This window comes from Oenanthe melanoleuca, chromosome 2, assembly GCF_029582105.1.
Source record: "Oenanthe melanoleuca isolate GR-GAL-2019-014 chromosome 2, OMel1.0, whole genome shotgun sequence".
NCBI lineage: Eukaryota > Metazoa > Chordata > Aves > Passeriformes > Muscicapidae > Oenanthe > Oenanthe melanoleuca.
In genome coordinates, this window is record NC_079335.1 from 57,118,650 (window position 1) to 57,141,068 (window position 22,419).

The 22,419-nt window shown below is 39.1% G+C and overlaps 1 protein-coding gene across 6 annotated transcripts; it reads left to right on the plus strand.

Moving 5' to 3' along the window:
- Positions 1-632: 632 nt before the first annotated feature.
- Positions 633-20,794, plus strand: CNDP1 (carnosine dipeptidase 1). 6 transcript variants are annotated; one of them, XM_056482793.1, is made up of 16 exons: positions 633-1,302; positions 3,963-4,128; positions 5,349-5,449; positions 6,864-6,936; positions 8,532-8,708; positions 8,937-9,055; positions 9,828-9,971; positions 11,228-11,390; positions 12,491-12,579; positions 14,502-14,702; positions 16,081-16,165; positions 16,724-16,884; positions 18,217-18,381; positions 18,561-18,702; positions 19,104-19,251; positions 20,096-20,794. In XM_056482793.1, the coding sequence occupies exons 6-16, from the start codon at positions 9,008-9,010 to the stop codon at positions 20,199-20,201; spliced, it is 1,452 nt and encodes a 483-aa protein (XP_056338768.1). In that variant the 5' UTR covers positions 633-1,302; positions 3,963-4,128; positions 5,349-5,449; positions 6,864-6,936; positions 8,532-8,708; positions 8,937-9,007; the 3' UTR covers positions 20,202-20,794. The 6 variants fall into 6 exon arrangements, with proteins under 6 accessions (XP_056338768.1, XP_056338769.1, XP_056338767.1 ...); XM_056482794.1 differs by lacking the exon at positions 6,864-6,936; XM_056482792.1 differs by lacking the exons at positions 6,864-6,936; positions 8,532-8,708.
- The last annotated feature ends 1,625 nt before the right edge of the window (positions 20,795-22,419 follow it).

The following is a 22,419-nucleotide window of genomic DNA, read 5'->3' on the forward strand; positions in this document are numbered from 1 at the left end:
TTTGTTGAGGCGCTGTTGCATTTTTCACAAAAAGGCACATGGCTGGCAGGAGGAGCACAGTGTGTGAGTGGTGCAAAGCCCTGGTTCAATGGGCATTTCCTCTGCTGAGGAAGGTGCTTTACCCTTGCCATAAGCAGGGGCACTTTGATAGAAGGGGTGTGCTATGAAATAGCTCACACTCCACCTTAAGGAGGTCACACTCCCAAAAGCTTTGCAATGGTAACATCTGTTAGAAAGAGGCAATGTTGCTGTGAGCGTATATATATTCATATATGTACAAACAGTGGGTTCTTCTATTTTTCAGTTATTTAAGCTTAAGAAAGCTTATATTTAAGCTAATTTTTTTTCATTTAAGCTTAAAAGAACTTGTGTTTGTCAAGAGAAAACCCTCAGCTTGCTTTGGCCTTCTCCCAGATACACTTCAATGACAGGGGGACTGCAATGGAAAAATACTCTAAGCCTTTCTTGAGAGGCTGTGCCTCCTGGGACACCCAGCTGAGATGCAGAAGTCAGCGAAGTGTCAAACTGAGTTAACTTTATGGTGCTCCAGACATGTGCTTTGAAGGACACCATGTGCAGCACCACCTCAGTGACTCTTGCCCTGACTCTGCCAGTTCCTGGACCTCACATAAAGAAGGGAGGAGGCACTAGGAAGAGCTGTGTAAGCAAAGTGCTGCACAGTTAGTGTCAGCTTTACTCTGAGAGCCTGAAAAGCCAGTCTCCGATGTGTCTGTCTGGACATGACTGAGTTATCCACTGGATAAAAGCCTCACCTGCAAAGAGGGCATTAATCATCTCTAAAGAGCACCCATGCTATTTGGCTGAGAAAAGCTGTCTGAAGGATATCATGGTGGGAATAACTTCTTGCCATCAATTCAGTGGGATTAATATCTGAAAAAATTTTGCTTAATTATTAAGCCAAATGAATTTACAATGTTGCTTTTGGAAAAACAGGACAATCTCCTATCTCAGCACTCAGAGCAGTGCACTGGAATTTGCACTGGACAAGAACTTGTTTGTTTATCTTATCGCTTAAAGCCTGGATGCTTGGAGCTCTGGCTACAGAGAGGGTGCTGAATGAGCCACCAGGTGGTGAGAAGGCTCTGTGTTATTGCTCTTCCTGCACACAGTACATTAAATCTGTGTGACCTTGTTCCTGGAAGCTGCTGAGCATCATTACTCTGTACAGAGGACAGTCTGCAACCAGCTATCTTTGTGAAGCATCTCCTGCCTGGGCAAGGGGACCTTTTGCAAGTCAATCTCCTTCCACTGCCACACCCAGGTGTGATTATCGACATTCAGGTAACAACTACTGAGTCAGGGTCTTGGGGATCTTTTCCTCTCTACCAGCACAATCTCACTCCACTGTTGACAAGCTCTCACAGTGGACAATGTTGCTTAACTTGTGTTTTGGTGTCAATTGAGATTATCTTGAAGGAGGGTGGCTGGGAAATACTCTTCTAACTGCAGTGTGAAGTGGAAAGGAGCAAAGAGGAGGAAGGGCTTGCTGCTGCACAGGGAAGTAGAAATACCTCTGTAGGGGAGGGAGATTTGGGGAGTTGTGTGAAAGGGCCTCGTCATTCCACACCAATACTTCTGGGATGTCATGATAAGTTATATTAAGGGAGTCTATTGAGAAATGACATTAACCTGCAATAATAACCAGGGATCACTGGTTATGACATGACAATACCATTCCTGCTTTTCTTCAATGCACTTTCAAGAAATGAAAACTAGCTGGCTTGAATTAGCAGTAGTTGCTTAAAGAGGGACAGGTAGCATTGAAAACCATCATATCATTTCTCTGACAGTGAAATATTCCTCTTAACAGTATATTTCTTACATATTTGCTCAGTCAAATTTAGGATTGAAATTATTTAGGATACCCTTTCAATTAAGGTAACAGTTAAATAATGCTAATTCTACTGAACTGCCAATGAAGTGAGAGTACCATCACTTTGTAACAAAGTGAGTGTGCTACACTTTGCTCTGAGGTAGTAACAGAAACACCAAGTAGGAGATCATCTCTGCCCTAGACTGTTTACATTTTCAAAGCACAAGAGAAACAGATCCAGTAGTGCTTCCCCCTGCCACCCCTTTATCCTATTGTTTCTGTTCTGCTCTTATTTTCCTTTAATCAGTCTGTTTCTTCATGTTTAAACACTTATTGTATCCAAAGAGGATACTCAACCAAACTATTTGAGTTGATGCTTTCATTTGTTGTGGTTAATAAGTTACCATCAAAGAGTGTTTTCATTAGAGAGATAAACCCTTCTACATTTAGAAATCCTTCTAAACAATGTGGGCAATGTTTATGATATCCCATAAATGGAATAAGGACCATAACAAAATAAATCTCTTATATTGTGGGCTTTGAACTCTGCTCCAAGTTATAGGTTATAAAATAAGAGGCAATTAGCAATGAAATACTAAGCCATAAAGTAATAATAGCTTTCTTTCCCATGATAGTATAGTTTCTCAGTAGTATTATGTGATAAATAGAAAAATAATTGAATGGATCTACTAGACATAGTAGATCTATTTTTAATCTCACTTGTACTGTTCTAATTCAGGAATAACTCCCATGTGAAACACTTAAAGCTAAGATAAATGAAGGCAGGATTCATGTAAAAATAGAATTATTTTAAATAAATTAAAACAAACATTTAATTCCCCCCAATTTTGCATTTCATTTTCAAATGAGTTTTTGCACATTAATCATGTGAAGAGCAAGTACTTAAAAAAAGGAAAGGTCTTTGAAAGGCTCTGAGACAGGACCTGGACCTCCCTTATTACTCATTACTTTATTATGCATATTACTGAATTTTACTTAGTCAATAGAGGTTCTTTCAAAATGGGCAGAGGATTTTGAGGGTAGAAATTTGTATGCAGACAGAAGGACCTAAAATTTATTACAAATTCAGCAGTTCTCCTTTTATGGAAGATGTGGCAGCTGGAAGGTGGTGAGGCTATCCACATCTAAGTACAAATACTGCATGTCCCACAGTTCTTTCCTATGAACCTTTTTGCCATGAAAAGAGCAAGAGCCAGCAGAGATGTCTTTCCAGGAAGAATATTTTTATAGCCATGTTTATCTGATTGCAAACTAATTAGCAGAACATTTTCTCAGGTAAATACTGAATTACTTCTCCTCCCTGGGCACAAAGGGCAATACTACTTCCTGGGAGAAGGGCTTTGCCTTAACAGAAATGTATCTTTTCCACTTTTCAAGACAAAGCAAGATCCATCTCTTTTCTCTCAGTCCTCTGACATACTACTGTAAATCAGCAACATTTATCAGAAATGCTAAAGTGCTTTTTGGCACTGGGATTTCTGTTGGGATACTGAACTTCCAGGAGGAAAAAAGAGATGGGAAAGTTTCTCACAACTTCATGTGTTATTGATTTGGCTATCTTGATTTGATTATTGTATGACAGAGAGGCAGAAGTGAGCATCTAAACCCAAAATTAATCTTTCACTTAAAGCTATCTCTTCATTAACTGCATAACTTACCAGTAAAATTGAGATAAAATGTCCTTATTCTGCAGGTGAAAGAGGAGACTTTTCCAGTTCAGGCTCTAATCATCAGCAACAAAGAAAACTGCAAAGAGAGAGATAAGGACATTCTTTTAAAATATCATCTGTATTGCAGCAAAACAGGACTGATAAACAGGGTCTCACTTTTTTTTTTTTTACTAAAGGGTTGGCTTGAGCATAGGCAGGGCTGGTCATTGCTGTTCTCCAAAACACCATTCAGGCAACTGATACTGCAACACTTCAGGAGCTGGCTGCTGGAAATAGCACTGGGTGTTGCAGTGTCACCTGCCAGCAAGTGCAGACCTTGCCTGTGCTTCCACCAGATATTTTCATTGTTTCTACACAGTCTTTTGATTTGGATGACACTTCTTTAGTAATCCTCAAACGCAGTCAGGCACTGTGAGCTGGCATTCATTCCCCTGCAGGTGCCTGGGTCCCTGCAGCTCCTGGTCATTACAACAACAGCGGCTGCACAAGGTCAGGGCTGGGCTTGAGAGCTGCCAGGTGAAGAGCTGCCATCCTCCTCCTCCTCCAAGGGTCTGCACTTCACTGGAGAGGTGACTGTGGCTGGGTTGCCTGCTTCCACCAAAGGTATATCACTTATCAATGGGTATTGTCAAAGGAGGTTAAAAAATAACCCTATTATCTCAGTTATCTTCCTTGATGGTGATTGCTTAGAGGGAATGTTCCTTCAGTGGAGTCCACCATTGATTTAGTAAATTAGTTCCTACTGCCATAACCATCTTTATCTCCTTTCATGTACTTTGTGTTATTTGCAAACCAGATGAGTCCTGACTGTTCTCTGGGGTGTTTGCAGCCCAATGTTCAATTTTCATTGGCACCCTCCTCCCTTGCACCCACCTGAAATGCTGTGTAGCAGGGAGGGAAGCATATGAAGCATGAGCTTCAGGAGAGACAGGAAGGCCTTCAAAGCATGCTCAGGAGCTGCTTCTCAAATGTTTGCAAATTTAGTTGATATTTTATCAAACAATCATCCTAGTTAAAGAATCAACTTGGATTTCTTGTTAAATCACTGCAGAAGAATACTAAGTTTTCTTTTAACAGTGCTTAATGACATGGGAGGGAATGAGACAAAAAATGTTCCTACTACTAAGGAACAAAGGAAGAGAAAATGCAAAACTGACTGTCATGCATTATTTCTAAAAATAGGCATATTCCATTTTTCTATAGAGCAGCAACTGCTCCTTAAAATGATATAAAATAAAACACACTTGACATTGAACACTGAAGTCTTTGTTTGATATCACTCCCTGACTTTATCATTCTTTCAAATCAGTTTTCCCCTCTTCATGACACTGAGATATTTCAGCCTTGCCTGAAATCTTTCTACAGCTTTATTAAACTGACTCCTTTTTTGACATGAGATGTTCCAGTTGCAATCCCAACGCTCCTGAGCAGCACTTTGTGTCTTAGTAGTGCATTAACATGAATTTCCACCAGCTAGTCTCCTCCCTCCCTCCTTCTGCTACAGCAAAACATAGCTGTTACCTAATTTCTTGTTTGAATTATTAATATTTTGTGCACTCTGCTACTTGGTATTGCCTCACATTCATTTTTCAAACTTTGCCACTGTTCCTTACTTTTGTTTATGAAAGAAAGTATTTTTGTGATATTCTATGATGTTTCAAAAATATCACAGAATAATTCCAAATTCCCCTAGGATATTTTGCTTGATTGGTTGGGCTTTTTTCCCCTTCACAGCATTTTAGCTTCCTTGTTTCATTTTCTTAAACAGTTAAACGCTAATGAAACATGACAAAGACATAAGTCTCTTGTCTGCATCTTTCCAGGTCATTTGCACGTAACTGAGACAAAAAGAGAAAGATACCAGCACCACAGCACACATCCTCTGTAAAAGCAAGCAGCCCTTTTGTGCTTCTGACATTAAAAGGTATGTAGTTATTCAAGTCACCATAAGGTGACTTATATATATATAAATAGGATAATTTTTTTAGAGTGAAAATGCATAGAATTCAGCAATATCAAATATTTGAATAGAAGGAGGGGAAATCATATGTGATGGAGACACTGATATTTAAATCCATTGCATGAGCTTGGTGCCTTTAGCGGCCATGTTCTGACCTCTGCTATGATCTTCCTTGTTCAAGTGTGGCATAACCAAAAGATCTACTTTTTATAAAAGTGAGCCTGAGAAGCCTGTCTGGTTTTCTACAGTAAAATTAAATGAGGGTGCATTCAGTGGCCTCTATTGTGAATGTATTCCAAACTGAGGTTTGGAAATTACAAGGCAGAAAAATGAGTGAAATACTTGTGAAACTGAGGCATCCAGCCAGCTTTGTGGTAAATGAAGACAATGGCCCTGATGTCTCTCTAGATGAACAGCTGATTGAAATCCTGGGATCTCCTGACTGTGGCAAAACTAGGTTTCATCCCACCTTCAGATGAATGCTCCCTGTACCATTCCTATTGCTATTACTTTGTTCTGGGGGTGCAGTGCCTTGTGCTTTTCCAGAGCCCCTCACAAATGCTCTCATCACAGTCCCATGCTCTCCTCAGCTCATGTGGGAGCCAGCTCCCCTCTGTGAGACCCAGCTTAGTGGAATACACTTTATCAGTCAAAAGGACCAGCCTCAAGGTAAACTTTGCTCTCCTGGGACACTGCTGGCTAAATTGAGACTGAGCAACATTGCACAAGTAGAACCATTGTGTGTTCCCCCAAAAGTGCACAGGAACAAAAGGAGAAGTAAACAACATAAATGGCCTCTCTGCTCAGCTTTTACCTATTGCTGATCATCTCCAAGTACCTTGAGTCCCTTTTGAATGTCACCTGCAATGTCTTGGCTCAGATGCCCTCCTGTATCTACCCAGGCACCGCCCCAGCAAGTGCCAGTGTCTTGTCTGTGCCAGGAAACTCAGGGTCCAGCTCACCAGGGTCCCGTTACCACCACCCCAGTCTGGCACTCATGGTCTTCTCTCCTCTGCCCTGTGCAGCCTGGAAGTCCTCCTGACTCCTGACCTTGCCTTGGTCCACACTCCTACTTCCTATTGCCCTCTGCGAAATGGGTTTCAGTTAGCCAATATTTGCAGCCACTCACACAGTCCAATGCTGGAAGAAATAGCCAGACTGGGGGTTTTAAGTTCAGGGTGCTTGTTGAAGAATTCCTGTTCTTAAACTTTACCTGCAGAAGCTCAATCCAAAGGTGACTGCAAACTAAGTTATCAAAACCTCATTCTCTACCATGTCTGTTGCTAGATCCCAGTAACTGCTTTGTCTTGTCTAAAGTGTCCAGATTTTTTTTCCATGCTTGCTTCAAAAATTCCTGTAATAATTACTTTTGCTTTAGGAAAAATTGCTGCTGCTGTGACTGGTGATGAAAGTATTTGGAGGGGATTGTTGATTAGATCCATCTCTTGAAGGTAGGGTTTATTATTTTATGGAGAAAAGAATGTAAGAAGAAAACTGCACTTTGACCATCATTTAAGGTTGGGGCTTAGTATTTTAAAAATATTTCTATATTTAAATAATATGGCTAAATTTAATCTGTCCATCCTAAAAACCACCTCCAAATTTGGATTTTCTTAGCTTGGTTAGCAAGTCTTCTGCAAAACAGTGCTTTGCAGCTTTACTCTCCTGCAAAATCAGCATTTGATCTCTTTCAACACCAGTGTTTCCAGTGCCAAGAGATGTCAGGAACTGAACACTGGGAATTATATCTACTGTCAGAAGCCTTCCCAAAGCTTCACTTCAGAAAGTGAAGTAAACCTTGCAACCTTGCTTCTGAGGGAAGGGTGGAAAATGGGGCCCATCCTTCATACAGCCAGGATCTCGAGCCAAAGTGAACAATGTTTCCCTCATCTTGTTCATTATGCTTGGGTTTTCAATCTTCCTTCTCTGTCAGAGAACCATAATTGAAATTATTAATATTACCTTAGCCTATCACCTTAGCAATGCATCAACATTAAGGAGTTATGGATGGACCTGCAACTATACCTTTTGTTACTCTTATAGAATCTCTTTAGAAAAGCATTGAATTTTGACCTTGGAGTCCATCCTATCACAGCCTGATACAGCAGCTGTTCCAATTTTAGCCTAACCAAGTATTTAGCCATCCAAGGATTACTCAGCTAATACTGCTTCAAGATGTACAACAACTTCAAGCAAACATGAAAGGAAAACTGGAAGAGTAAGAAAAACACACTTTAAACCTTGTCCAAAAAAAAAAAAAAAAAAAAAAAAAAAGAAAAAGAAAGAAAGACGGCAGAGAGGTTTGCAGTTACTAAATTACTAAATGACTTCTGCACTTATCAAGTGTTTCAGTATTGTTACTGTTCTTAATCAACAACAAAAGCTATTTATTTTCTAATACTCTCCAGTGTCAGGCTTGTTTTCCTTTATTCATGTAAAATATGGAATGTGTGTCAGTGAATCCATTTTTCTGGCAGACTGTCCTAGGGTGCAGCATCACCAGCCAGGCAAGGGGAATAATTGTCCTGCTCTGCTCTGGGGTGGCCTCAAGTGCTGGGGGCAGTTTTGGTGCCACAATATAAAAAAATGCATTAAACTATTAGAGAGCATCCGAAGTAGGATTATGACAATGGTGAAGAGCCTTGAGGGGAAGCCATGTGAGGAGCACCTTAGGTCACTTGTTCTGCTCAGCCTGGAAAAGAGAGGACTGAGGGGAGACTTCACTGTAGTCTACAACTTCCTCGTGAGGGAAAGAAAAGGGACAAAAACTGATCTCCTCTCTGTGGTGACCAGGGACAGAACCTGAGGGAATGGTCTCAAGCTGTGTCAGAGAAGGTTTAGGTTTCATATTAGGAAAAAGTTTTTCACCTAGGGGGTGTTTGGGCATTGGAATGGGTTCCCCAGGGACATGATCACAGCTCGAAACCTGACAGAGTTTGAGGTGTGTTTGGACGATGCTCTCAGGCACATGGTGGGATTCTTGGACTTGTGCTGTGCAGGGCTAGGACTTGGACTCAATGATCTGTGCAGATCCCTTCCATTTCAGGATATTGTATGATTCTGGAAATGAAGAAAAAGAAAGATGAGTCCCCATGCCTGTTGGTGTCTGCAAGCCTTGCCCCAGTTTTGTCTTCCCAGAACAAACAAATTGATGCTTGTGTACTGAAAAATTGATGCAACAAATATTTCTTTGGAAAATGGTACCCCTAAGTTATTTATAAAGGTGAAACTAAAGATGTTCACTCTTTGGCTATTTTTTCAATTTTTTCTTTCAGCAACTTGCTTATGAATCAATTGAAATTTTTATGTGGTAAAATGGGTTCACTTTCTCCTGGCTTGAGGAGAATAAAAGACAAACTCAGCACTTTGTGAATGTCTCTGCTTTCTAGAGCTGAAAAGAAATGTGTATTGTAGGATGTCTGTAATGTTGAATTTTGTCCTTAACTTTCAGATAGCATCCATTTCAGCCCTGTGCTGCTCTCTAAGGCAGTAATATCCTCCTCATCCTCTTCAGCATTGGAGATGGAGATCTTCCAGTACATTGATGCACATCAAAGTGATTTCATCAAGGTAGGAGCTATATTGCAGAGAAATGATGAGCACAGAGCTGGTGGCCCTGAGGCCTGGGCTCCTCTGGCAGGAGGACTGCCTGTCACAAAGGTAATGAGCAGGGTCCCAGGTCTGGCACCAGGAGTGCAGCATGCACTTCACACAGCAAGGCTGTAGGGAGACAGACTGCTGGGGACCCCTGGGGTGAAGGAGGGACTTGACTGGACACTAACACAAAAAGTGGTTGTGGGCATCCTTTGAGTGTGTTCACTAAGCCAAAATGCACCTGCATGGGGCATTGCTCTCTGTCTTTGCTTCAGAACTGATTGTTGTAGGTTTGCTCTTTACAAGGAGAGGAGTCTTGGTCCCATGCTGGTTTGTGCTTTTACTTTTGTTAGCCCTATGTGAAAAGATAGAAACATAATTAGTCCAGTCAGTATCAGTTATGCTTTGAATCTTCTGAATGAATCCTCATGAGGATCACCAAGGTAAGCTGTACATAATGCAATTTCTATAATGCAAACTAATCAATATCTAGTCTACCTCCTCTTACACTGGATTTCAGATCCAGTGTGAATGCCTGAGTGTGAGCACCCTCCTTGTTTAGAAAATCAGGAATCTCAACCCTGGGGAGGCATCTAAGCAATTCTTCTCTCTCCTGAAACCACAGAACATCCGTGATAATGCTGTGATGACACAGAAAGGAAATAATCTTCCAGTGTGAGATTTCTGATACAAGAGCCAAGGGCAACAACATTCTGGATCATCTAATTGCACATTTCTTCCTGTGCAGGATCTGAAGGAATGGGTGGCTGTGGAAAGTGATTCTGTTCAACCACATCTGAGGAAAGAAGTGATGCGAATGATGGCATTGGCAGCAGACAGGCTTGCAGCGCTGGGAGCCACTGTTAATTTAGTCAGCTTGGGGTCACATCAGGTGCTTATCTGTTCCATGGACTTAAAACATCATGTCTACATATGGCTCTACCTATTGCACTCAGTGCTATTTGCATGTATGTTATGACTCAGTGTTATTTTTTGAAAGCAATTTTATCAATTTGTACCTACATGATACCTGCTGAAATCAGGTCTGAGAACTGAGCATACTGGAAACTACACAGGCAATCCAAATGCAACTTGATGTTTTGTGCATAGGAGGGAGTTTGCTGCTTTTAACTGGAGGGAAGCAGTTTGCAAAAGTAAAAGGACTGAGTTTTTTACTGGGGCTTGTTTTTTTTTGTCTGTAAGGAAGCATGAGAACTAATGCATCGTTTGTCACTGAATATTCTTTATGAGGGAGGTTGTTTTACAGGGAAAATGTTGTAAAATTTAGGGTTAGCTACCTAGAGCATCATCTTTGGTTTTCAGAGCTTCTGACAAATGATCCAAGCTATTTTCTTTCATTGTTGGAAAGCAAAAGGGAAGAATTCATCTCTGAGAAACCTCAGTCTCTAATTTATTTACCTTACTGTAGCCATAGGCTCTTTTCTGCCCTGGGCTGCTAAATTCCTGCTCTAGCAGGAATTCAAAAGTTCAATAATAGTGATTCACTTTTCTTTTCTCTGTGGCTTTCAGTGAGGATTCTGATTCTTAGCACAGGAACCCTGAAGTACAGCAACACTTTAATATTTCAGGTTGTGTCATTTGATAGTTGCAGAGAATGCAATTGGGCTGTGTGGAGCTCTGTTCTGCACGGAGCCATGTTAGAGGATTAGCCTTAACCTGTTTTAAGACGGTCTGAAATAGCTGCTGCCTCCTGCCAGTAACACTTTTTTCCATTTCCATGTTTGAGCTTACAGGCTTCCTGACCTCTGTCTGTGGTGAAATCAAACCCAAAATTAATCTGTGTGGCTTTTGACTATTTCAGTGTCACAATAGACTCCATAGCACAAGGTTACCTCTGTCTTCTCCAGTGCTGGGAAATGAGAGCTTAGTGAGGAGGGCATTTATGACAATAAAATGTTAGAAGAGTTCTACAAAGCCCAGCAGGAAAGAAACAGATGGGGAGAAAGATCTTAGTTTCTCTGAATAGTTTAGAACTGGATTCAGTCAGATTTGTGCACCTAATCAAATCAAAGTCAATTGAGTGTAGAAGAATTTTCAATACTGATAATTCCAGATTATTTTTGTACATTTTATAAGTTTTAGAAAGTTTGGTTTTCCTTAGTTTCCTTTTTTAACCTTTCTTCACAGCTACCTGATGGCCAAGTCCTCCCACTGCCTTCTGTGATTCTTGGGGAGCTGGGAAAGGATCCACAGAATCCCACTGTATGTTTCTATGGTCACGTGGATGTGCAGCCTGCCAAGAAGGAAGATGGCTGGAACACTGACCCCTACACACTGACTGAAATCAATGGTGTGCATAATTTCACAAGTTTTGTATCAGTACTTGAATACACAACTGAGATTCTGAGTGGGAGAAGGGCTCCTGTATATTTAACCAAAGCTTGAGGATTTCTGTGAGATTTCTGATTTTGGGATGAGTCCAGCAGCTCTCAGCTTTGATGACTGTTCTGAGACTAGTGAGACCCATCAGTGACTGCCTAATATTTGGTGTGGAAAAGCAATGTGAGATTAAAGATGCTTTATAGGGTATTCAATAGAGAATCAATTTCTGCTTAAAAGTTCTTACAGGATTTTTGCATCAACCATTACCCTCCCTCATACCTCCTGCTCTTGCCTCATTCCACTTTTGTACTTCCACTTGCCATGCTGGAGCTAAGGAGCACTTGTGGTGGAAAAATGTAAGGACCCCTTAATGTAATTATCCTTCCATCACAACTAGCTGACTGAAGGAACAAAATTAATGGATAGAGGGTCAGCAGATAAGTTAGACCTCAGAAATCCTGATTCCCAGGCTATAACCACTGAGACACCCTTTCTCATAATCTGGGATCAATTCCCAACAGCCTTACTGGAGTAATTCTTCTGCCTTATTCCAGTGTATATCCAGTGGGGACTGCTACAGAAGTTTATACACAGATTTCAGTTTAATGTAAAGTGATAACTATAAATGATGTACAGTTGAAAAAGAAATTACTTAGACTAGTAGCTTCATATTTCTGCCATGGCATTTATCTGTAGGGTTTTTGCAGCCTTGCTACCTGGTCTGTATGTGTCCAGAAACTGCATATTGTGCAAACCCTTAAGGCATATCTGGTATGAACAAACAGTTTCTGAGAAGAAAAATGAAGCTCAAAAATTGGCATGTAGCAGAAACCACAACATAATGCATATAAGATGAAGGAATGGGGGGAAAAAAAAGTGTACCAGTCCATTGGGAAGCACCTGAACACTCATCACCTTATTTAAAATGAGTCAGTGAAATCCTGACACTTTTGACACTTCTTCCCTCCATCACTAAAGCTTCTGTGGCAATTAGGATTTGCCAATTACATTGAAGTGATGAGGGAAAATTCAAAGATTGCTTAAAAACTTACCCCTTTTCTTTTTAAGGAAATCTCTATGGGCGTGGAGCAACAGACAATAAGGGACCTGTCCTAGCTTGGATAAATGCAGTGGAAACATTTAAAGCCTTGAAATTAGTAGGTATTAATGAGGAATTCTTTATTATTATTGCTAATTTTATTATTTACTATTATTTGTTGTTATTATTCATTATATCTCTGAAGCGATATATTTACATTCCTGAGTAAGATGATGTCTCTCTGTCCCAACAGACTACATACAATTTGAAATATCAGCTATTTCTGATGCAACACTTAGGGCACTGGTCCCACTCCAGTAAAAATTTGTCTTAGGGCATTTGTGTTTCGAACAGCCTGTTTGCAATGTAAATCCAGTCTTGCTGCCATTGCCCTGCAGAGGAAAACCCACAGGGAAGCATTCAGTATGTATTACATACATTACACAGCTCTGATATCCTGCTCTCTTGAGAGCTTTTAAAGTGGTAAAATAACAGACGTTACAGAATGCACATGAAGACTCATATCTGCTGATACATTCTGCTGATCTTTGGCTTTGTCTGCCTACAAGATACCTTCAATTTATGTGTCTTGTGAAGAGAATAAACATCTAAAAATGTTCATCCAGAAAGGCCTGTTATGTCACCAACAGATTAGATTTATCAAAGCAAATATTTTGAATGTGTGCATTCACCAAGTACAAATACAATCACTCAAAGCCTGACGTATTTCTGAGGCCAGACATTTGCCTAAATTACTACAATGACCAACATAGTCATCTTCAAATAATTTAATAATTTTGGAGTAGTTTTACCCCCAAAGTAAAGGTAAACCAAAATACATTTTAGGCTTGTGACTGGCTTAACTATCATCCTTTAAGGTGAATTTGCATGACATATTCTGTTAGAGGGCTGAGAAAGAGTTTTCTGTCTCTTGTATGACATTATGGTACAAACTGAGCAGTAAGGTCTTACAACCTTCTTGAAAACGTATTTTTCTTGCATCTATAGTACTGAATTGGCCTTGGTCTCTCTTAAGCACTAGAAAACACACACATTATTTTCTGAAACAGTAGTTGTTGCAAGTGGATATGGTTGTGGGTCTGACATCTTTCTAGTATTTCAAGTCACTAATAGCTATCTTGACATTTCAACAAGCAAGCAAAAAGGAATTTTTGTCATTTGAAGCCTTTAGAAAACAGCATCGACCATCAAACAATATTCATTAATGGTTTGTTTCTAAAATTTCTGTGGCCAGCTGATGATCCATCAGTGAACCCATCCATGACACAAATTCATTTAGTTTTACACATTCGTTCTTGCCTTTAATCTGAGCAATTGAATAAAAGAGAAAACATCTGAAAAGTGCTAATGAGAAAATGAATTGTAACAGGAAACTAAGTTGAAATTTATGTCCCCTATGGGATGTGTCAGCATTTTCAATTCCCACTATTCTATAATGAAAGTTCTCCTAATTACTCTTGGAAATGCATCCTTCTCAACCAGCAGGCTTGCAAATTTGTGAGTGTTAAAAAGACAATTATAGTAGAGTCACTGACAATGTTTTTATCACCATGTAAGCCTGGTGATAGACAACACTGGGAAAAACATGGCCAGTGGCTCCCACATGGGCAGTAACAGTGGAAATGCAAGAGGCAGGAAATTTTCTGAAAAAATGCAATTGCTATTACACAGAATTTTCAAAGCAATTAGAATATGGAATAGCACTAAGAGAAAGCCCATTTAATGAGACATTTCAGGAAGTTTTCTGAAAACACAAAGAAGAAAAAAGCCATCACTCTCCTTTAAAAATGCAAAGTAGACAAAAACATTAAGAAAAGAACAAGTTTTTCTGGGAACCTATATGTGTCTGTCACTGGCTTTTCTAATGTAGCAAGCTATATATCCTACATACTCATCCTACATCTTTCTTAACCTAACACAATTTGTACAGCAAACTAGTCTGCTCCTAATTTTAAGCCCTTTTTGAAAAAAACAATTAAAATGCTTGTTTCTTATCAGATTTTTTAAATTTTTATATAGGCTATGCCAGTGAACTTCAAGTTTGTAATTGAAGGCATGGAAGAAGCAGGATCCTTGGGGCTAGAAAAGCTGCTTGAGGAAGAAAACCAGAGCTTCTTCTCTGATGTTGATTATATTGTAATTTCAGACAACCTGTGGCTCAGCAACAAGAAGCCTGCCCTTACCTATGGCAGTCGGGGAAATGCCTGCTTTTTTGTGGAGGTAAAGAACACAGGTTCACTAGAACTGAGCCTCTGACAGACAGCAGTGATGTAGCTGTACTTACATCTGCATGCAGAGAAAACAGAAGGAAAGCTTAATATTTACAAGTACAGAACTTTCTTCTGCATCCCTTTTGGCTTCTGCAGATTTCCCTCCTCATTTCAGTTCATTTAGCCTTTTTTACTTCTGTTAACTTCTCTTCAATAATTTCTTCCCTTGATCCCATTACTGTCCTGCCACTCTTCCAGTCTCTCCTCATCCTCCCCTCTGCACATCAGCTCTGTTCTCATGGACACCATCCCTACACCTGCCTCTCCAATTCTCTCCAAATATACCATTTCTGCTGTTCTGCCCTTTTGCAGCAGATACTGCTCAGTATAATGAATCAGCTGAAAGGGACTCAGTTTGGTTGCATCTCTGGGTTTAAAAGCTACACAAAATTTTTGTAACCATTGGCAGGAGCAAATAAAAGTCCACTGTAGCCAACACACTATATTTAGCTGGCAATATGAGCTACTGTGAAATAAAGAACAGAAATTTCTCATTTGGAAATGCTTCCTGATGAAGCATAAAAGGAATTCAGAGAGAAGATTAAAGAACTTGAGAAGAAAAATCTGCATTAACCTTTATGTCTGAAAAGGAATGAATTCTTTTTTAACTGAAAGAGCCTTGGCAGCCTTAATTCAATTCTTCCAAGTCTTGGTTAAGAAAAATGATGCTATTAAAACATCAAAAATGATCTCTCCCTCCTAGTAGACAGTTAGCTGTAATGAGGTTTTGAGAAGAATAAACAAGTTCTTTGCAGAAAATATTTTATGATAAACCCAAGTATGAAAATGTGTCTGGAAAAAGAACCCACTTAATAACTCAAATGCCTCTATTCTAAAGACTTGTTATTCAAGAGACCTATAAATTTTTATTTGTTGCAATCTTGAATTAAGGTTGGACACATATTTTTAATATCAAACAAGATTCATTTTTGCCTTTTTTAAAGAAGATTTTGCATTAAATAAAAAGGTTAAACAGTTTGAGGAATTTATTCTCCGATGTTAGAAACAGTAATAATATGCAAATATTTAATGCATGATGTCTTTAATCATACTGAAGCAAAAGAGGGAGTGGAAAAGGACCATAGTTCTCAAATGTGAGTGCAACAGACAGCTGAATTTCTCTCTCTGGTGGGTGGCAACAGAGCTCCATCCTCTCTGCCAAAGCAGATTGCTCCTGACATGATGTTTTCTATTTAATAATTAGGAAAAAAAAATCATTTACTGTTCATTTGTGATCTTGTTTCAAAAACTGGAGCCACCAGTCACTAGAAAGCTCACAGAAGAATAAGGTGGCCAGTGTTTATGTGTAAGCAGTGGTTTTGGTACAGGTTGAATGTGGCAGCAAGGACCTTCACTCTGGAACTTTTGGAGGCATCGTTCACGAGCCGCTGCTGGACCTGATAGCGCTGCTGGGTAAGAACACAAATCAGGGCTCGGGGGCAGGGGGGAGCACTAGTGAAGGTCAGGGCCACGATTCACTGTTGTAAGGCAAGTCTGATGGAAGAAAGAGCCCCAGGTTTCCAGTCCTCAACACAGCTGTGGTGGTGGCAGCTGAGGAAGGGAATGTCCCTGTAAGGCCAGAACTTCAGACATGTTGTGACTGACAAGCTGGTGTCTGTCACACATCAACTAAGAACATCTAAGGATTACAGGCACCTTTAATACATACACACAACCCAACATTTAAATGCTGATTTGTATCCCAGCAGGATGATGTTTTCACGTCAGAAGCTGGGCAGACACATCACACACTACACACAAACAGTTTGGCTGTTCTTAATATATATATCTCAATGGCTTTCTTAATATATATGCTAGTATAGCAAGTTAGGCATCCCAGCTTGACAGACGTGAACAGTTGTTATTGGTACATAATTTGGTAAACAGCTAGGTAGAAGGGAGAAGGTGTTATGATTGCCAAGGGGAAGAAATAGGCTCCACTTGTACTGATATCTGCATCTTATTTTGTAGACAGCCTTGTGGATTCCACAGGTCACATTCAGATCCCTGGAATCTACGACAGTGTTGCTGCCCTGACGGAGGAGGAAAGGAAATTATATGAATTGATTGAATTTGATGTAGAGGAACATAGAAATAACTGTGATGTGAAAAAATTCCTCTATGACACCAAGGTAACATAAAATCTTTATGAATACTCAGCAGAAAGAATTTAAATCACCTATTTGTAGCATTTATGCATAAAGCCAAACTGGAAGATATTTTCAGTCAAAGGCCAGCTCAAAATAAAGTAAAGGAGAACTGAGAAGTAAAAGGTAAATAAAATGAGTCTGCTGAAAATGTAAGGCACTGCATCTGGGGAAAGTGATCTGAAATATGGATAATCAATTAAAAGAAATAATACAAAACCAACAGTATAACTCTCCCTTCCCTGTCTACCCCTTCTTTCCCCCAAGCTTAATCAGCTAAATACAACATGCATTAAAATGCCTGTATTTTGGTTACATGGTAGGAAAGAAGTTGTATTCAGCTCTGAAAATATGGGAGGCAGCTCTACGCAGATATGTTTTGGGTGGTTTTTATTAAATACAGATTTTGATGTTTGCCAAGCCTGCCATAAAAAGCATCCAAAGCTACAAGCCCCTCCTTACCAGCAATTAAAAATTATATCCTAAATAAAAAAACCAGCAGGTAAAGGCTGGCTTGAAAAGATCTCTCTGCACAAAAGTGGCAGCTGGGAGAAAGGAGTTGATTAATTTTTTTATCACTAACATAATTAGTCTGGTGTAGATTCTGTTAACATAGATGCTTTTATTTCCAAGAAAAAGCTTTCAAATTATCTAAAGCTAGACTGCAAGAGTCAGTAACACAAAAATATAATGTAACTACACTGAGTTTTGATGCTTTATCTATGAGGATGAACTGAGGTTAATTTTATGTGTAGATAAAGGTCTAGTCTCATAAAACTGAAGGAAAGCAGCAGCACCCTGAGGTTCTGCATGAAGACCAATTTATAATTTATATATTTCTCCTATTTTCCTTAGAATTGTAATCCTAATATTTTGTTTCCTCTCTGTATCTTCTCCAGAAAAACTTGGTTACTGAAAATTATAATCTTTCCTATCATGTTATTTAGTGTTCATTAGTAGAATTTCTTCACTGGTATCATCTGGGATGAATCTGGCTCCATAGTTTTTCCAGTGACAAGTTTCAGGATAAACAGGCAGTCAGATCCAAAGTTGTTCTAACACTACTTTGCACTAGAGAAATTTACTTCCAAGATTTTTAAAACAATGCTCTATTTTTCTTATTTTTCCTGAAAAATTCTTACCATCCAAATCTTTCTATGACTGAAAGTAGTAGTATTTTTTAAAAATTCAAATACATGTGCATGTGTTTAAATTAAAGATCAAATAACTTTAAAATTTTAGGATGGAAAAAGCTTGTTTATATCAATTGTGGCTGGCTCCAGTGTCATCCCTTATATTTTAAAATTTTTTTTAAAGGAAGAAATACTCCTACACCTGTGGCGTTACCCCTCTCTCTCTATTCATGGGATTGAAGGAGCTTTCCATGAACCAGGCATTAAAACAGTAATTCCAGCAAAAGTAATTGGCAAATTCTCAATCCGTCAGGTCCCCCACATGGACCTTTCAGTTGTGAAAAAGCAGGTAAGAGACAAATCTTTTCTTTGGCCACTACTGTGCAAACGAAGTCCCTCTTAGCACAAATCTAGACTTGTAGAAAACTGAATGTTTTTAGCATTTATTTGTTTTCAAGAGAAGTATGAAAGTGAGTATAAACTTGAGTTGCAAGATGAAAGCCTTTCTGAAAAGTATTTTCCCTACAGGTGGTGGAATACTTGGAGGGTGTCTTTTCCAAGAGGAACAGTCCAAACAAACTGAAAGTGTCCATGCCTTTGGGTGCAAAGCCTTGGCTTGCTGATGTTAATGATGTACTATACAAAGCAGCAAGAAGGGCAATAAAAACAGGTGTGCTCCTTTTTTTCTTTCAGTTCTTAGTGTGTTTGCAAGTGTGCAGGGGCATTGTGCTCAAGAATAGGGCAAAACAAATTTCCCAATTCAGTGGTGCAGCCTCTTGCCCTTATAAGTCTCATTGATTTTGACAGAACAACTCATCAGCATCTTTCATACCTTGCTAAATTTTGATATGTTTTACAGGAGTAGCCAAAAGGCCTCATTTACGTTTTTGTATTGATAAGAAACCAGAGGTTTACAGAGCAGAGCTGATTTGTGAAATCAATTTGGTACATACTCAAACCCATTTCTACTCAGAAACTCTTAGTATCAGCTCTTTGCTTAAATATATGATGGCAGAAAAAAAGCAATTGGATTAAACCTATTTATTAATTCATTTTCCCCATGTGTTTCAGTTTTTGGAGAAGATCCAGATTTCATTCGTGATGGCTCAACAATTCCTGTTGCCAGAATGTTTCAGACTGTAACACAGAAAAGTGTGATGATGCTTCCGATTGGAGCGGCCGATGCTGGGGAGCATTCCCAGAATGAGAAAATAAGCAGGTTTCTTTCATTTGTCTTTCTCCTATTGGAGAAGGGGGGAGAACTGAAGTCCCATGAATGAGCATGCCCAGATGGGAAGCTTTGCTGTGCATTGGGCAGCCCAAACCTACTATCTCCTACTAGTTGCTGTGCCAAGCAGAAAACAAAATTCCCAGTCTAATGCATACCATTATGCACTTTTAATGGTGTATCTACTCAGCCTTTAAATTCATCACATTGGCAAATTTCATATCACTAGCAATGAAATTTGCATCTGGTCTGAAAGATGATGATGTGGATGGGCACTCTTCCGTCACAGCATCTATTGTGAAGTGTGCCAGTCACAGACACTCATGATTATGTAAGGATTGAGGTGGTTTTCAGTATAAATGGCTATAAAGATTTATTTATTGTCCAGGGATCAAAATAGCATAATTATACAAAAAAATCCCTTAAACTTGTCACTGGTGTTCATTGTTGGAGGCACCATAGTAAGCTACTATTCAATGTGTTGCCCGAACACTTGTGCAGGCTCTGAATCAATTCATGCTGAACTCTGGAAAAAGGGGAATTCTACAGTAATTCTCAAATTACTTTTTTGTCTCCCCTCATTAAAGCCTCAATGCTGCTGGCTACAGGTAATACCAATTTGGGGATTTTAAAAAAAAATCTGAAGTAAATCCAGAGGATTTATTGAAATTGAATTTAAATTGAAGGATGTCCAGCATTTTTGTGCACTGGGTAATTTCTGGAGGTTACCAATCTTGCAAATTCCTCTGAAGACTCATAAAATTTCACTATGTTCTTAATTTTAAGAGCAGGACAGCCTGAAAAGACTTCATTGTGTTTCTTTCTTTCTTCACAGACACAACTACATTGAAGGAACCAAATTGTTTGCAGCTTTTTTCCTGGAGATATCAAAACTACATCGGAGCTTACATGAAACTTCCCACACAGAGACTATCAACTGACAGACCATGTCAAGAAAATCAGCAAAGCACTTTGTTAAACTTTCTAACTTATATAAAACATATAAATCACATATTCAGTGGCTGTGAATTGGTGGGGGAAAAAAAAGCCATGCTATTTCCTGGCATACTAAATGGCAGGCATTTGTGATATGGTCCATCAAGGGATCTTATCCGTAATGCTAGAAAATAGGGTTAGGGATAATTCATTCTTGCTGAATGGAAAATGTTACTTTTAGTTTTAAATTTCAGGACAAAGGGAATTTATACAACCATTTTACCAAAATTACTTTATTTCTGTTTTGAAATATCACTCTTCATGCTGTCTAGCTCACATTCCAGGTTCTGAATATGAGCAATACACACTGTAGTTTCCTCCTAATTATATACAAAAGTATACTTATGTAATTCTTTGAAGAAAGATCTACTATCAAATTAATCTCTTTCCTTGTCCTTCACAGAAGATTTTAAATAGTAAGTGAATGAAATGTTCTTGTTGAGTTTGATGTGAAGGCTTGCCTAATAATATTTATTTATGGGTATAATCACTGAGGTAAGTAGAACTGCAACAATAAATAAACATTTCCAGATTTGGATTCTGCCTTCCCTCTCATGCAAATCACCTCTTACTGTGCTGTAAGCAGTTTTAAGAATCACTTAATAATGTTTTTTTCATATAATTTTCTTTCCATACAATAGAAAGAGGTTTTTGTAAACATCTATTCTGGCCAAAGACTGTCATCAGAAAGGCGTTTTTCCACCCAATTAGCAACTGGTTGTTAATTACTTTCAAAGCATCAGTTTACATTATAGTTAAGTCAAAGGCAAATTATGTATTATGAAATAAAAACAAATTAGTTGAGAGTTTTTGTTTGCTGTTAAGGCAAAACATCTAGCACAAAGCTCACAATTCAAATCTAGATTTTTTTAAAATTTAAAATGTGATTTTTACTCTAACATAATTAATTCATGCACAGCCAAACCAACCAAACTAGTAGTGTTATCCCTATTGGTAAAAAAAATATATTTGGTAAATTACAGAAAGTACTTGGGATACTTCCTTTCTCTCCTGTTACCTCCCTGCAAAAATCTCCAGCAACAAAGATGTGGATGCAGAGTCAACAGAAGGGAATACTCATACATTCTCAATAAACACCCATTTTCAGCCCTATCTGAGACTGTGAGGCTCACAGTTCAGCTGCAAGAGCTGAGTCAAGATTCTGGCTCTGGCTGCTGATGGTGTTCAAGAGGAAAAGGAGGACTCAGTCTCTTACTTGGCACTGCAGAACTGCAGTGTAGTCCAGGACAAGGACTAAAAGCCTCAGAGACCAGAAGACTCTGGTTTATCTATCATCAACTCGCAGAACAATTGCTGTGATCTCTCAGTTCCCTTCACCTCTTGAAAGCATTTAGGAAGTAATGAATGTTGCAGGGATGAGCACTCCAGCGTCTGCACAGGAATCAGGGCAGACTGGTCCATGCTTAAAAGCTGTCGCACCATAGAGGTACATGAGGGAATTTTGCTGAAATATTTCAACATATATAACTGACTTAAAACATTGTGATCTCTGGGTTTGCAGAGGTTTTACAATCACACAGACTGACAGAATATGCCAAGTTAGAAGAGACCCACAAAGATCACTGAGACAAAGTTTTAGTCCTGGACAGAACCATCTCTAGCTTAAAAAAAATATGGAAAGAAACCTCTGCTCATAAATATGACCCTTTTGGCGGAAGAGTTGAAAAGTTGGTGAGATGGAGGTGGCAGATTTTGTCATGAAAGAGGGATTGAGTCTCTGTTCTAGGAATATGACTGCTCTGAAATACCACATTAATAGATGCTGTCTATGTGTTCTACAACATTATGAAGCTGGAATGGAAGATGGGCTTGTGTATTTTTTACTGTTGCTCTTTGGCATGGCAAATAAAATAAGAGTCAAAAAAGAGCACCAGTTTATAAGCACTATCCAAGAAGTGCACTGAAATAAGGTTCTGCTCTGAAATATCCACTTACTGTCAAGTTAAAACTATGTGAGTGAAACAGTGGGAACATTGCATTATGCAGATCATCTCCATGCCTCCTTCAGCACCAGAGGAGAGAAATGGCATAAAACTTCAATTTTAGATTCTCCTGTCCATGAAAAGAAAGCATTGGGAAAGCAACTGCTGCCCACAGGGGTATTGAGAGCTACTCTTTCCTTCTTAGCTCAAGAATAAGTAT

What these genes read in the sequence shown, in the direction of transcription:
- CNDP1 (XM_056482793.1), top strand. Translation starts at nt 9,008, where the DNA reads ATGGAGATCTTCCAGTACATTGATGCACATCAAAGTGATTTCATCAAG. An exon ending in CATTTAAAGCCTTGAAATTA is followed by an intron (nt 12,580 to 14,501) that starts GTAGGTATTAAT and finishes ATTTTTATATAG; the next exon opens with GCTATGCCAGTGAACTTCAA. An exon ending in CAGAATGAGAAAATAAGCAG is followed by an intron (nt 19,252 to 20,095) that starts GTTTCTTTCATT and finishes CTTTCTTCACAG; the next exon opens with ACACAACTACATTGAAGGAA.